The 15958-nt window shown below is 43.2% G+C and overlaps 1 protein-coding gene across 1 annotated transcript in view; it reads left to right on the forward strand.

The window, feature by feature from the left end:
- LOC124795361 (regulator of G-protein signaling 11) overlaps nt 1–15958 on the forward strand; it is a gene marked incomplete at its 3' end in the record, with an annotated part of 224942 nt that overhangs the window by 123497 nt on the left and 85487 nt on the right. The window contains exons 7-8 of the mRNA XM_047259363.1: nt 6570–6745; nt 11377–11450. Coding sequence (XP_047115319.1) covers nt 6570–6745; nt 11377–11450 — 250 coding nt within the window. The remainder of the gene's footprint in view (nt 1–6569; nt 6746–11376; nt 11451–15958) is intronic.

Consider the following 15958-nt stretch of genomic DNA (forward strand, 5'->3'; position numbering starts at 1 on the left):
CCGGGTCTTTCTTCATAGCGATCTCTTTCCTTACGTATACAATCAGTATCTGGCTACATTCCCCTAGAAATAGTCCAGAAACTGTGAGAGGATATATAAAGTTGCGCCTAACCTATGTAACATTTTTGTTATACGTAGTTATCCTCCTGTCGGTTAAGTAAAAACAAACTGTATTTATACCAAAATTCAAATTGTCAATGTTTAATTCATGCGAAAGCAATTGGTTTGTAACGTGAAAAACAGGGATGTTGCATAAAAAATAAAGAAAACAATACAGTTTTATCATATAGCGCTAGAAAACGCAATATCCTCAAAAAATGGAAAATAAAAAACTGCAAAACAAAAATGTCAGACACCGCTTGAATACTACATCGAACATATATAAAAAGTAATTTATCTACACACAAACAACGTTCGCATTTATCACTAATAGCGGCAAACTCTTGTGTTTGATAGTGATGAAGAACTATCTGTTGAGTGCAAAATAACAGCAATAATTATATACTATAAGTTAATAAAAATTACTTGATCGCGTAACTCCTGCACTTTTATATAAGCAAAGAAAGAAATTTTGATGGAAGTACAGTTCACATGCACCATCAAAATTAATTTCTTTGCTTACATAAAAGTGCAGGAGTTACACGATCAAGTAATTTTTATTAACTTATAAAATATGATTTATATTCTGTAAGGATATAAAATACCCAATGGACTAAGACTGCATTATGTGGGGTTGTAATTGTCTGCAAAACAAACAAACAAAAAAAGAAAGAGCAATCGTCGACTCACAAGATGTCTCTTAGACATGCGTTTAAAATTCTTTCCCTGCCAATGCTACCAATACTGCCTGTTGACCTACCAATTACTACATCATTTATGTACTGTACCAAAACTACTTTGGTAGAACGCAACTATACTTGCTGCTGAACTTTCTATTCATCTAGTAATGTGTCTTTTTTGCCGTTTAATCTCTCAATCTTTTTACATTAGTACATTATATTCTTCAGTTGTCTATATGTGTATAGTTTTCCTGTTTTGATTCGTTATTGTTTCTCTTTTGTCATAACAATGCACAGTTCAATGACTGGTGAGCCTTTAACCACTGGGATTATGTCTGCTGCCCCAACAATTTTGTCAACCTGCTAGCCTATTATGTTGGCGTATCAGTACGATCTGCTAAAAAGAATCGAAAAGTGGGAAGTTCCACAGGTGTATCCCCTCTGTGCTCCCGTTAAAAAGCGTTCAAGATCTGATGTAAATTTCATTGTGATTTCTTGGGTACGGATGTAATCAGAGACATTTCATTTCACAGTGAGCTAGAAACAGTCGAGAATCATCTACAAATTATGATGTTTTAATTGCGCTCCGTGGCAAGAAAAATCGTTTTTATGATTACATACACGTATCAGCATTAATAAACTAACTATACAACGGGTTACACAAATGAAGAATGTGGTCGATATTATTCCGAAAGTATCAGTAACCTGAAAGAGAGTGACGATTTGATATATTTAATTTGCTTAAATTTATTGCTGACAAAGGCAGGCCTACGTTTTTGACAGAGTTTTTCGAACGACGTGAACTTTTCCCCTCACAAGGCATGCCAGAGAATACACTCGTCATATGCGTCTCAATTTGCGTCTGGAACGCTCAATTGTGCTTGCGGTCAGATATGTCACTGTTTTGCAACATTGTGGTCCATTCAGAATCGCTTTAAGTTTGATAGTTCGGCAGGAGCTCATGGAGTCACGGAGCTGAGTTACCACGTCCCACTCAGAACACACACTTAATCACACATTCCGTTTAACTGGCTCAAACAGGAAAATTACTCAGTGTGCGAAGGCAGAAACGGCTATTATCTTCTGGAAGAGTTTGGTTGGGTTGTTTTGGGGGAAGAGACCAAACATCGAGGATATCGGTCTCATCGGATTAGGGAAGGACGGGGAAGGAAATCGGCCGTGCCCTTTCAAAGGAACCATCCCGGCATTCGCCTGGAGCGATTTAGGGAAATCGCGGAAAACCTAAATCAGGATGGCTGGACGTGGGATTCAACCGTCGTCCTCCCGAATGCGACTCCAGTGTGTTAGACACTGCGCCATCTCGCTCGGTACTTCTGGGAGAGATGGGCTATGTTTTCATTTCAGTTTTATTTACGATAGTAAATTATTAGTATGAGATATGGAAAACTTATGAAAACGCATTTCCTGACGCTACTACCGAATTTTCGACGTGCGGAATACTTTTGTGTTATTAAAGTTTGTTGAACACTTCATGCTAACGGAATCTCATTTTCATCTACTCCAAACGGGAACTCTGTGAGAGATCTCCAAAACGAGATCCTTTTGGTTGAATTTGATGCACAATATCACACCTATGCACCAAGTACACTGGTGACTAAAACGTACTGATGAAAGTAACTTCTGCATGATGTGTTACCACCAAGTAACATGGCTCAAGAAAGAACTGCTACAGTATATACAGAAGGTAACTGAAATAAATACACAATGAGCCGAGCAGAAATCACAGTTTTATTAAACATAACAGTTACACGTGTCACCTAGATTCATAACTGTCCCCTGTACGTTACTAACAGCGGGACATGGTTTTTAATAGGGTGTGTGATCAGCACATAAGGCAGCGTATATTTTGCAACGTACTCCCGTTCTGGCTAGAAAGTCGGTAAGGAGTCCTTAACTAGGGCTTTCATTCCTCCACCAGCGCTGGTGACAACTGCTGAATGGTCGCTGTTGCATGTTGACACGTAATAATAGGCTACGTCTCCCTAGCGCGTCCCACACGTTCTCTTATAGGATTTAAGTCGGGAGACGAGCAGGCCAGTCCATTCGCCGAAAATCCTACCACCTGCTGTGTTCAGTGCGGTCCCGCATTGTCGTCCAGAAAAATGTAGTCAGGACATGCAAAGTGACTACAGTGTTACAGTAACGTTAAAAAAATGAAAATAAATGAAGTAAACTACTGCAACCATAAAAACGAAAACGAACAAAATCGCAGGGTGCAACGAACGATCACACAGGACAGCAGGCAGCCTCAAACTGAAGCACAGTGCAAGCGGCAAGTTTTGTAATGGCTAGAGTGAAAGTGTGGCAACTCCGGGTGACTGCTGCGGCTACCCGTATCGTAGGATTTGCGGAATGCGTGCTGTACCTCCTGCCTGGGGCTCACTCCACTACTTACATCACAACTGTAAATCCTGAAGTAATTCTGAACAGACCATAGTGTTAATTTACGTTATCCTATACATATACACTTAGCTAGGAAAACATAGAAAAAACACTAGTGTTTTTCGTCAAGAAAATGAGTAATGGAGCAAGCTTAGCTGAAATTACACCAAATACATCATTGCAAACACCGTAAAATGAGCAGACAGACAACACTTCCATATGCAGGCAGAAATTAGATTAAAATGCTACCACTGAGATTGTTTTAAATTATTAGTACTCCATGTGTAGTACACACATCGAAAAAAGTTTTGCATCATCTCGGTTCCGAGAGTTCCGGAAGCTATACAGAAAATTGGAATAGAGATAAACACAAATTCCATATCCACCCTTTTTATGGCTCATGTAAACCACACATTCGATGCTCTACCACCATACAGCGAGATCTTCAGAGGTGGTGGTCCAGATCGCTGTACACACCGGTACCTCTAATACCCAGCAGCACGACCTCTTGCATTGATGCATGCCTGTATTCGTCGTGGCATACTATTCACAAGTTCATCAAGGCACTGTTGGTCGAGATTGTCCCACTCCTCAACGGCGATTCGGCGTAGATCCCTGAGAGAGGTTGGTGGGTCACGTCGTCCATGAACAGCCCTTTTCAATCTATCGCAGGCGTGTTCGATAGGGTTCATGTCTGGAGAACATGCTGGCCACTCTAGTCGAGCGATGTCGATATTCTGGAGGAAGTTATTCACAAGATGTGCACGATGGGGACGCGAATTGCTGTCCGTGAAGACGAATGCCTCGCCATTATGCTGCCGATATCGTTGCACTATCGGTCGGAGGACGACATTCACGTATCGTACAGCCGCTACAGCGCCTTCCATGACCACCAGCGGCGTACGTCTGCCCCGTATAATGCCACCCCAAAACAGCAGGGAACCTCCACCTTGCTGCACTCGCCGAACAGTGTGTCTAAGGCGCTCAGCCTGACCGGATTGCCTCCAAACACATCTCCGAAGATTGTTTGGTTGAAGGCATATGCGACACTCATCAGTGAAGAGAACGTGATGCCAATATTGAGCGGTCCATTCGGCATGTTGTTGGGAGCATCTGCACCGCGCTGCGTGGTGTCGTGGTAGCAAAGATGGACCTCGCCATGGACGTCGGGAGTGAAGTTGCGCATCATGCAGCCTACTGCGCACAGTTTGAGTCGTAACACGACGCCCTGTGGCTGCACGAAAAGCATTATTTAACATGGTGGCGTTGCTGTCAGGGTTCCTCTGAGCCATAATCGGTAGGTGGCGGTGATCCATTGCGGTATTAGCCCTTGGGCGGCCTGAGCGAGTCCGAACAACATCGCTTTGGTTCACTCCGAGACGCCTGGACACTTCCCTTGTTGAGAGCACTTCCTGGCACGAAGTAACAATGTGGACGCCATGGTTCAAATGGCTCTGAACACTATGAGACTTAACTTCTTAGGTCATCAGTCCCCTAGAACTTAGAACTACTTAAACCTAACTAACCTAAGGACATCACACACATCCGTTCCCGTGGCAGGATTGGAACCTGCGAGTAGCGGTCACGCGGTTCCAGACTGAAGCGCCGAGAACCGCACGGCCACACCGGCTGGTCAATGTGGACGCCATCGAACCATGGTATTCACCGTCTAGGCGTGGTTGAACTACAGACAACACGAGCCGTGTACCTCCTTCTCGTTCGAATGACTCGAACTCATCGGCTGTCGGACGCTCTCCGTCTAATATGCGCTGCTCATGGTTGTTTGCATCTTTGGGGCGGTTTAGTGACACCTCTTAACTGTCAAAGGGACTGTGATACAATAATCACCGTCAACGTCTATCTTCAGGAGTTCTTGGAACCGGGGTGATGCAAAATTTTGTTGTTGTGTGTGGTTGCAATGTCGGGTCTAATATACCTTTAGTACACTGGCCGACAAAAACAATGAAGCACCGAGATGGCACGGTCAGATGTCAATGTAACATCGTACACTTACACACCGTGGAGGATTATGCAAATTATTAGTTGTAGTTCTCTGTGACATCTAGAACGGCCACCAGAGTGCATTAGTGTTGTTTTGTTAAGTGTTGTTACTAGTCCCGTTAGGGTACGTAAGGAGCGTGAACAGTGTTAGATGCAGAGTGATCACTGTGAAAGAAACAGGGATGCCATGTACCCGTACGAGACAGCGTTATCAGCAACTGACAACGTCAGAAATGGGCCTCGTTGTGCATATCCATTTAATCAGTTGATCGAATCGTGCAAATCTGTAGATTTGTGGGGTTTTCGGATGGGACAGTGCCGCGCATTTGGACTGCTCATCGTCAAGGTTCCAGTCGATCTGACCACCACAAGGGCGGGGGGAGGGGGGGGGGAGGGAAATCACCGTATTGTCCACCTATCACAACATAACCCCTTCACATCTGCAGCTGACATCTAGAGCAAGTAACTCACTCCCTGCAACATTCTGTGTCGTCGCAAACTATCGGTCGGAGGCTAACAGCAGATGCACTAGGTAATTACCGTCCAATAGGTAGGCTCCCCTTAACAGCACAACACAAACGGCTGCGTCTGGAGTGATGCTGTGTCGGGTAAGCATAGACTGCCGACGAATGGCGACGCCTTGTCCGGTGAACTGTGGTTCTGCGCTCCATCGGATACCATCGTCGGCGAGTATGATGACGACCTTGGGTGAAGTTCTGCTCTTTCAATGTTTCGTTCAAGCACAGCGTTGTTACTCCAGGCGTCATTGTGTGAGGTGCTATCGAGTGTAACTACAGGTCACGGTTGTCAGAGATTGAGGGGATTCCGATGTTCTCACGGGCGTCTTGACTCCTTATGTGTTCCCTTTCATATGAAAATATCGTTGGGCCGTTTTTCAACAAAGTAGCGCTAGTCTACACGTGGCACGTATCTCTGTGAACTGTGTGCATGATGTTTAGGTACTTTTGTCGGCTGCAAGTTCTCCAGGTCTTCCCCAAAGGAACATGTGTGAAACCAAGTCGGACATCAACACTGTCCCAATATCAGTATTCAGGATACCAAGGACCAGAACCAACAGTTGTTACCCAGCTTCCTTCGGGATGGGATACAACGAATGTGACACCCTTTTCAACAGAACCAGTGCAGGCACCTAGGTCAGAGGGGGCGCAATATCATAATAGCAAGTGTGCTCTTAGTGCCACGGTCCTTGTAAATTTGACTCAATGTTTTAATGACTCAAATAAAATCACACACTCTGTTAACTCGTAAAGATTCATTTCGCTCCCCCCCCCCCCCTCCCCCCCCCTCTCCCTCGCTCTACTGAATACTTTATTTTTTAATTATTGCTGTTTTTATCTAATTCACGCTGCACACGTCTCGTTGCAGGTGGACTTCCTGAGGAGCTGCTTGGTGCGCACGCGCGTCAAGGTGTCGCAGGCGCTGGACAACCTGGTGCAGCACTGCACCACCTACGTAGAGTACGACCCGCTGCTGTCCGGCGTGCAGCCTTCCAACCCTTGGACCACCGATGACCCCGCTTTCTGGCTGCTCAACAGTCCCCTGTGAGTTGAAGCTCTGTGCTCTCCGTCTTAATCACACACACACACACACACACACACACACACACACACACACACACAGAGAGAGAGAGAGAGAGAGAGAGAGAGAGATGTACATTCAGTGGTTCCACTTCCACGCCACGATGATAAACGTATCCAGCTAACTAACATACTGGTAGACCTAGTAACCATGCAACAACAATCCCACAACAGATTAAACTATGAAAACTACTAACCTGCTGAAGACGTGGATCGCAAGCCTTAATCCGAACAATCCTCTCTAATCCCATTGTCAGCTAGTCTCTGTTTCTCCGAACTTTTGCCACTCCCTTCAAATCCTCAAACATCATGCACTCTGTATTGCCTTCTGTATCTGTGTACTGTCCTCCAGTAGCCTGTATGATCCCCTGCCCCCTCTTTCCTCTCGCAGACTGAAAATTTTAGGATTTTCTACACTTGCTGCGAATATGACATCTACCGCTCTATCCCTGATTATTACCATCGTGTTCTGCGTCATTTTCACCAGCACAATCCTTGTGGGACCATTTTGTTTACATTTATACATCCTATCCCGACATGTCCTATCCCAACGAAACACAACCAACCCTCTCTACCTGACAGCGGAATCCGCCTAGAGATAGGTCCATCCTTCCACTCTATGTCAGAGTTCCATTTCCCGAATTCCCCAAAAGCTTGGTACAGTGTCCTCCTCCCCAACTTTTCCACCCCACACCCTTTCCAAAACCCTCTCCCTCTAACAACTCTCGTTATGTACAACTCACGTACCGTAATTCGATCCAGAAAAATCAAGTGTTCCTTTTTAGGCTTACGTACCTCAGTCGGTAAAAATGGAATCCTCGTGAGATCATTTTGTTTTTCGTCTGTCTGTCTGAAATTTAAAAACCCTTTTTCTCAGGAGCGGCAGACATATCAAACTGAAAATTACGTTACATAATATGGTTCGCGGTCCATTGGCGATGTAACAAGTTGGAGCTTCTAAGTCAATGCAATCAAAAAATACGAGTAGTTGTCACAAATTTTGATACTCGCAAAATCACTAATTAGAAATTACACGTTATTTCCCATTATTGACCTAGAATCATGAAATTTACCTGGAATCATGGTTTCATAACACAAGTAAAGGTGAAAATCAGAAAATGTTAATCTGCAAATACGAGGGCTATTCGGAAAGTAAGCACCGATAGGTCGCGTAATCGAAACCACAGTGGAAATCAAAACTGTTTTATTTTCAACGTTTATCTACACCTTCCAGCTACATCTCTACACAGTCACCTCCCAGACTTAGACATCTGTCGTAGCGTTGTACCAACTTTTTAATTCCCTCGTTATAGAAGACAGCTGCCAGTGCTTTTCAACAATTTTCTACTCTGGACTGCAGCTCGTTGGCTATGTCAAAATATTGTTTTCATAGCCAGCGGTTCATTTGAGCAGAGATGAATCCCACGAGTAGCCAATTAAGGGCTGTATTGTGGGTGATCAAACACTTCCCACGGAAAATGCAGCAGGAGTATCGTCATTGCCCCTGCAGAGTGCGGCAGAGAATTGTAGTGTAGAACGAACCGCATGACAGTTATGGAATGTGGATTGCATAGCTTCAGGCGAAATCGTTCGCCAGGTCCTCATACTTGGCGGGAGACGCTAATTTCTAGCCATCTTTACGTTCTCCCAGTGAGCTCAGAACTGAAAAGAGCGACATGATGCAATCGACGGGCATACTAGACACAGTGTCCAATGCATCTGTGCAAAGCTTCATCAGATTTTCACTGTATTTCCCATTTCGCGACCGATCGTTCCGTACTTTCCGCATAACCACCGTATATCACACAAAAATATTTATTTTGTCATTTGTTTTCCCACTCCAAATTTACCCCTAACAGATATTGTGCTATCGATGTCGGTAACAGCCAAAACTCGTCGAGATTCTCGATTCCCGCGGTGGCTGAACTTTTCACACGCATAACTGAGTTTGTATGGAACCCTCAATACGCGAGTCCTACTCGCACCTAGCCAGTTGTTTTATAAGCACCGTTGTCAAGTCTCTGTATTTTAAAAGGCAACAAAATTTTACTTAAATTTTCAATGTAGAATCGTTAGTTTTAATAATAGTAGAAGCCTGTACATGTTTCACAGTTTTTAAATTTTATAGATACCTGTGCTTGTAAATTTTGTAAATTAATGCTGTCGGGCAGCAATGTACCGAAGCCAGATTCCAGTGAGGGAGTGAAATAGTGTCACCGGTGCTAGACACATGTACACAGTCACTCTAAAAGCACTAGGCGAAACTACTCCAAAATAAGCTGTGCTGTGAGGAGGTCCTTTGGCACTTTAAGTTATGACGTTCTGTAATGAAAATTAGAACATCGTGAAATCCATCCTCTACAGTTTCTGTAGACTTCAAAACGTAACAGAAGGAAAAATTGGAAATGTCATTTCTTTCAAATTTTTCACTTATCTCCTTTTGTCGAAACAAACTACTGTATAATCTAACAGCTGTGGAGAATATATATGTATAGTGGAAATGTTTTGTGATTCAGTGTGTCTTTGTACTTGGAATATGACCTGACATGATGAATTGGAAACGAATTAACACTTTTTATTCACAGCTAACACACGTATTATTTCTAGTCATATACCATAAACTGAACTTGATAAACGAATCTCACACACCGTAAGGGTGCGAAGGAAGGAAACTCGTACGGACAAGGCTGCTGAACTACTCTGGGGGTTTCCCAGCCAACAATGTCATACAATACCTCCACCGCCTGCCTCAACGGGGTATTACTACGAGCCATCGTTTCACGTAGTTTTAAACACACTCAAACCTCGCCACTGGAGAGTGCCAACGTATATCGTGACGCAGAAGCCCAGGCGCCCTCTTCTCAGGCGTCGAGCATGCAACGGTAGTGTTCTTGCAGCCATTCTGATCTCTGTTCCCTCTGATTCTCTAGATACTGTAATGGGAACGAAAGCTACTCACATATTGCTGTTTTTTAATTCTTGAGTTGGCAAGTAACTTGCCTGCCTGTCTGCTATTACATTCTGCGATAGTCGATGACCAATCGCTGTCATCGACACGTTTTCCAATAGCAATTGACTATCGACAAGTGGTTATCCCTTAATTGGGGTAGTCACTTATGTCAACGATATAGCGGCACAACCTACAAAGCCTTTAAAACGGAGAGTACAGTACATCATGAACCCAAGCGTTTTCATTGCGTATACTCCCTGTCCCGCGATTGGCTCTCATGTCAAAGGTGAGCCACACCAAACTACACTATCTAATCAAAAGTATTCGGACGCCCCTTTTGTAATGCAGAATTGACAGAACAGCAGCAGCAAAATGGGTCGGTCAGGAGGGTTCAGTGATTTGAACGTGGACTATTCCCAAGTAGACTGTTGGTGATGAGATTATGATGTGAAAACGCGGAGGAATAACCGCATCTAAATCAAGACCAGGCGGACCTCATGTGCTGATGGCCAAGAACTGTCGAGCATTGCGAAGGGTGGCTGCAAAATATCGCATGAAACGAATGATTTGGAGTGTTGATTCACACTATACCCTGCGACAATCCGATGGAAGGGCTTGGTTTTGACGAATTCCTGGAGTGTATTACCTGTCATCATGTGCATTGTGCCAACAGTGAAGTACGGAGGAGCTGGTGTTACAGTATGGGGCGTGTCCCCCTGTTAGGATTAAGAAATCACTTAATATGCGATGATACGACAATATTTTGCAGCACTGCGTACATCAGAGACGATTACTGTACCAGCGTGACAATTCACTCAGTAATGAAGTAGCATCTATGAGGTAATGGTTTGTGGAGAATTACAGTCCAGAAATGGACTTGCCTCCTCAGTGTTCTGACCTAGACCCAACGAAATATCTCTGGGTGTGACCTAAAAAGGCGACATCGCTCCGGACCTCCTCTGGTTTCAGCTGGAATACCATTCCTCCACAGACATTCAGATATCCCATTGCAAGTGTCCCCTGCAGAGTTCAAGCTAAGGCGAAGGGTGGACACAACGCACGTTAATGTCCAGTAATAGGTGCCTGGACACTGTTAATTTCATTTGCCGTGAGAACAGCAGCACTCTCTCTTAGACATAGCAGTTGCTTGTAAGTAATACATGACATGATAGTACATTAACGTATGATTAGTGTAACGTAAGTCTGCCTGCATCCAACAGATATTTGAATCTCAAAAGATTTATACATTGTGCAAATCGTAATCTAACTATGTTTAACCTGCTGCCATAATATTGTAGTACATCATTTTATTGTGCAACAGCCAACAACATTTATTTAAAAAAAGAAAAAATCTTTCCCTGTATTTCCAGGTGTTGGCTATCTTTGAGAGGAACAAGAAATCATCAAATCGTTCCTTTCAAAACTTTTACAAGCCTTCGCGATAAACTATTGTGGAATTTGTTTTCAACTTGTTAATATTTCAATCAGGTAGTCTTGAAGGAATCTAGTTAAATACTCAATTTATGTACAACGACTAAAGCGAGTTCGAAGCTTGTTGTTTCGAAATAGGGCGCAAACTACTTAAAGCCTGCATTTGATGTGTCATAATACTTTGTAATCTTTCTTGTCCATTTCTGCTACCCAGAGTCGAAGTTCCAACAGAGAAGAGAGTGAAGCGCTGGGCGTTATCCATGGAAGAACTCGTCTCCGACCCAACAGGTGAGTACTCACTCACTCATCCATTATGTGTTTCAATATCTTTATCACTTGTAGACTATGTTTTATATAATTTAGGTGAATCTTACTAGTAAAAGCCCATCATCTGTGTTCTTTCATTATGACAAAGCATGAACTATAGTCTCAACTTACCTACACTGCGCCTCATGTGCAAGTGTCAAGACCTTCGGATACCTAGCTAACTTATATCACATAGGACCCTCTTTACCCTACTGAAACATAGGTACTTGCCGTTTTTGGGAAAGCCCCCTAAGTTTAGAACGTACATTTGTAGCTCTTTATTTCATTACCGCAAGAGTTCGTAGACAATGCATTGTTTACTTTATTGTTTGTTATTTGTAGCCGTTATCTGAAGTATTATACTTGTAAGTACGCCTCTCTTTTAGTTAGTTAAGAAAGATTCAGTATCAAATGGAAAATAAAACAACCGACATTTTAGATAAACGAAGTAGCACAGGTAATGGAAGAAACTGAACATTTCTGAATGTACAATGTAGAGCAAGAAAAATTATGCTACCGCTTCAAAGACATTCACTTTGACGTGAGTGATTCTATAGATCTAACTACACCATCTGCTTACAGGACCATCTCAATAACATAATCCATAACTGTCCTCGACGGTCATCCCGATAGTTAGCAAATGGGCTGTATTTTGGCCTTTCAACCATCTTGAAAGATTTGCTTTGCGAATAGACCTATAAAATCCATTCTTTGGCCACCCAAAGAGATAATGGGAAAAGATAAGACATAAGTGGTCGACCTGTTATTCGTCTCTGCTCGTCGATCGTCAAGTACCTCGTAAGCAACATATTTCGTTGCTATCCACAGCTTTTCCTGTGGAGATGAAAAGCTGTATTTACGTAAACATAAAAACTTCAGACTTAAGGAAGGGAGAAGCAACATTCCACTGTCTTAGGAGTCGTAGAAGACTATGTAGATATTAAAACTACTTCCCATGAATCTAAATATAACCATCAGTTTGTTTGCATTGTGGCCAAAACTGCAGAAAACATGCAGATATTATTACTGCTGCAACATAATAATGCAATATCAACATGGCACTAACACGACGAAATCAGATATTCACATATTTTATACCTCCAGATTTTGTACCTTCAGATTTCATCCTTCGCATTTTGCGTCTAAGAATTTTCTGGGGCAACTCCTTCAGTACCGATGGTGCTGGTAGAATTTACCTTGACAATTTCTTCGACTGTGAAGGATTAGATTTCTTCATTAGTTTTCTCGAGAAATTATGGTAACAGGAGAGATTCGTAGATAACGTCTCGTTTTATTATTTTTTTCTTAGGCTTTCGTTGGAGCCCATTGACTTTACGAAACAGAAATTGCGACATTAGCAACTATCGAGCACTGAAATTAATCCAATGGCGACAAGTAAAAATTTGTGGCGGACGGGAACTCAAATCCAGGTTTGCCGCTTATCGCGAGCGCTTAGCATAACCCCTCCGGCTATCTGAGCAAGCCTCGCGTCAAATATAAATTCCCATGTGTCGCACGCTACATACGTAGTATCCCCATGTCCATTGTCCTTATTGCTCGCAGCCTCAACTGATTCCCAAAAGAGATCGAACAAAAAGTCCATCCAGCACTGAAGGTCAAATTTGCCGCCTAGGTGCATATATTTCTATATGTGTTGTGTCTGCTTTTTCGGACATAACCGAAAGAACACACATATAAATCACTCCTTATTAATTTAAATAGATAAACCTAATTTTACAGACAATCAATGATCTTTGTCTGTGGTTGACCCAGTTGATAAGCAAATGACATCGCGAAACAGCTAAAAGCTATTATTTTGTAAATTTTTATTGTTTTCAACTAGTTTCAATCTTAAAGAATAATCAGGCGGACAAATTTTACCAACATAACAATGGCGGACGATCCGTTGACATGTACATGTACAATCATGTGCCGAAAAAGTGGGTTGCGGACGGGAAAGACCCACGGTCGTTTAACAGCGCAATTCGGAGAATACTCAGGAAGCAAAGGCAGTTGCACTCGCGGTACAAGAAAGATCTGGAGAATGAGGGCAGTTAGTAGAGATTCATGCTGCTGTAAAAAGAGCGATGCGCCAAGCATTCAACCACTACCACCGTCATACCTTAGCAAAAGATCTTGCTGAAAACCCAAGGAAATTCTGGTCTTACGTAAAATCGGTAAGCGGGTCGAAGGCTTCCATCCAGTCACTCACTGATAAGTCTGGCCTGGCAACGGAAGACACTAAAACGAAAGCTAAAATTTTAAATTTAGCATTTGAGAAATCTTTCACGCAGGAGGATTCTACAAACATACCGCCGTTTGAGTCTCGTACAGATTCCCGTATGAAGGACATAGTGATAGACATCCTTGGGGTTGTGAAGCAGCTTAATGGGTTGAAAATAAATAAATCACCAGGTTCTGATGGGATTCCAATTCGGTTTTACAGAGAGTACTCTACTGCATTGGCTCCTTACTTCCAGATTTATCGCGAATCTCCTGCGCAACGTAAAGTCCTGAGCGACTGGAAAAAAGCGCAGGTGACACCTGTTTATAAGAAGGGTAGAAGGACGGATCCTCAAAATTACAGACCAATATCCTTAACATCGGTTTGTTGCAGGATTCTCGAACATATTCTCAGTTCGAATATAATGAATTTCCTTGAAACAGAGAAGTTGCTGTCCATGCATCAGCACGGCTTTAGAAAGCATCGCTCCTGCGAAACGCAACTCGCCCTTCTTTCACATGATATCTTGCGAACCATGGATGAAGGGTATCAGACGGATGCCATATTCCTTGACTTCCGGAAAGCGTTTGACTCGGTGCCTTACTGCAGACTCCTAACTAAGGAACGAGCATATGGGATTGGTTCCCAAGTATGTGAGTGGCTCGAAGACTTCTTAAGTAATAGAACCCACTACGTTGTCCTCGATAGTGAGTGTTTATCGGAGGTGAGGGTATCATCTGGAGTGCCCCGGGGAAGTGTGGTAGGTCCACTGTTGTTTTCTATCTACATAAATGATCTTTTGGATAGGGTGGATAGCAATGTGCGGCTGTTTGCTGATCATGCTATGGTGTACGGGAAGGTGTTGTCGTTGAGTGACTGTAGGAGGATACAAGATGACTTGGACAGGATTTGTGAGTGGTGTAAAGAATGGCAGTTAACTCTAAATATAGATAAATGTAAATTAATGCAGATGAATAGGAAAAAGAATCCCGTAATGTTTGAATACTCCATTAGTAGTGTAGCACTTGACGCAGTCACGTCGATTAAATATTTGGGCGTAACATTGCAGAGCGGTATGAAGTGGGACAAGCATGTAATGGCCGTTGTGGGGAAGGCAGATAGTCGTCTTCGGTTCATTGGTAGAATTTTGGGAAGATGTGGTTCATCTGTAAAGGAGACCGCTTATAAAACACTAATACGACCTGTTCTTGACTACTGCTCGAGCGTTTGGGATCCCTATCAGGTCGGATTGAGAGAGGACATAGAAGCAATTCGGAGGCGGGCTCCTAGATTTGTTAGTGGTAGGTTTGATCATCATGCGAGTGTTATGGAAATGCTTCAGGAACTCGGGTGGGAGTCTCTAGAGGAAAGAAGGCGTTCTTTTCGTGAATCGCTACTGAGGAAATTTAGAGAACCATCATTTGAGGCTGACTGCAATACAGTTTTACTGCCGCCAACTTACATTTCGCGGAAAGACCACAAAGATAAGATATGAGAGATTAGGGCTTGTACAGAGGCATATAGGCAGTCATTTTTCCCTCGTTCTGTTTGGGAGTGGAACAGGGAGAGAAGATGCTAGTTGTGGTACGAGGTACCCTCCGCCACGCACCGTATGGTGGATTGGTGAGTATCTATGTAGATGTAGATACAGATGTAGAACACAGGAATTCACTGTATTACGCATCGTAGTTTTACAAGACAGTTCGGTCCGTTGAGCACTGAGTTATATTGTAAAACCGTTATGCTTCAATTCATTATATTCATTGTGGGTGAAGACCTGCAACTGTGATTTAAACTGGCGGTTTATGCGGATATCGTGTCCCACTAGTGTAAAATCACTACTTATTCCGTATCATACGCACAAAAGTCATGATGATGCTCCATACAACGGACTCCTGTGTTCTGCCTGTACTTCTCGATGACAAATTAGGCTATACCAGATTACACCCAACAGGCATACATCCTATACTAGAAGGCTGAGTGGCAAAGCTCTGTGGTGCTTCTAAGAAACAAGACGTTGGAGTATCATTCCAGCAACGATACGAGCAATAAATGGGGAAATCCACTTACCAAGCGTCTTTGTCAAAGAGCCGGTTGCTATCGCCCGGCGCCTGGGAAGGAGCATCTCGCAAACGGCATTGGGTATGGAATAATTGAGATTGTATCGTGGATCAATGGAAACGTGTCATTTAGTATGATGATTCCCGTTTCTTGTCGCACCACGTCGACGGTCGTGTCTTGATACGCAGATACGCAGTCATTCAAG

The sequence above is a fragment of the Schistocerca piceifrons genome, chromosome 1, assembly GCF_021461385.2.
Source record: "Schistocerca piceifrons isolate TAMUIC-IGC-003096 chromosome 1, iqSchPice1.1, whole genome shotgun sequence".
Taxonomy (NCBI): domain Eukaryota; kingdom Metazoa; phylum Arthropoda; class Insecta; order Orthoptera; family Acrididae; genus Schistocerca; species Schistocerca piceifrons.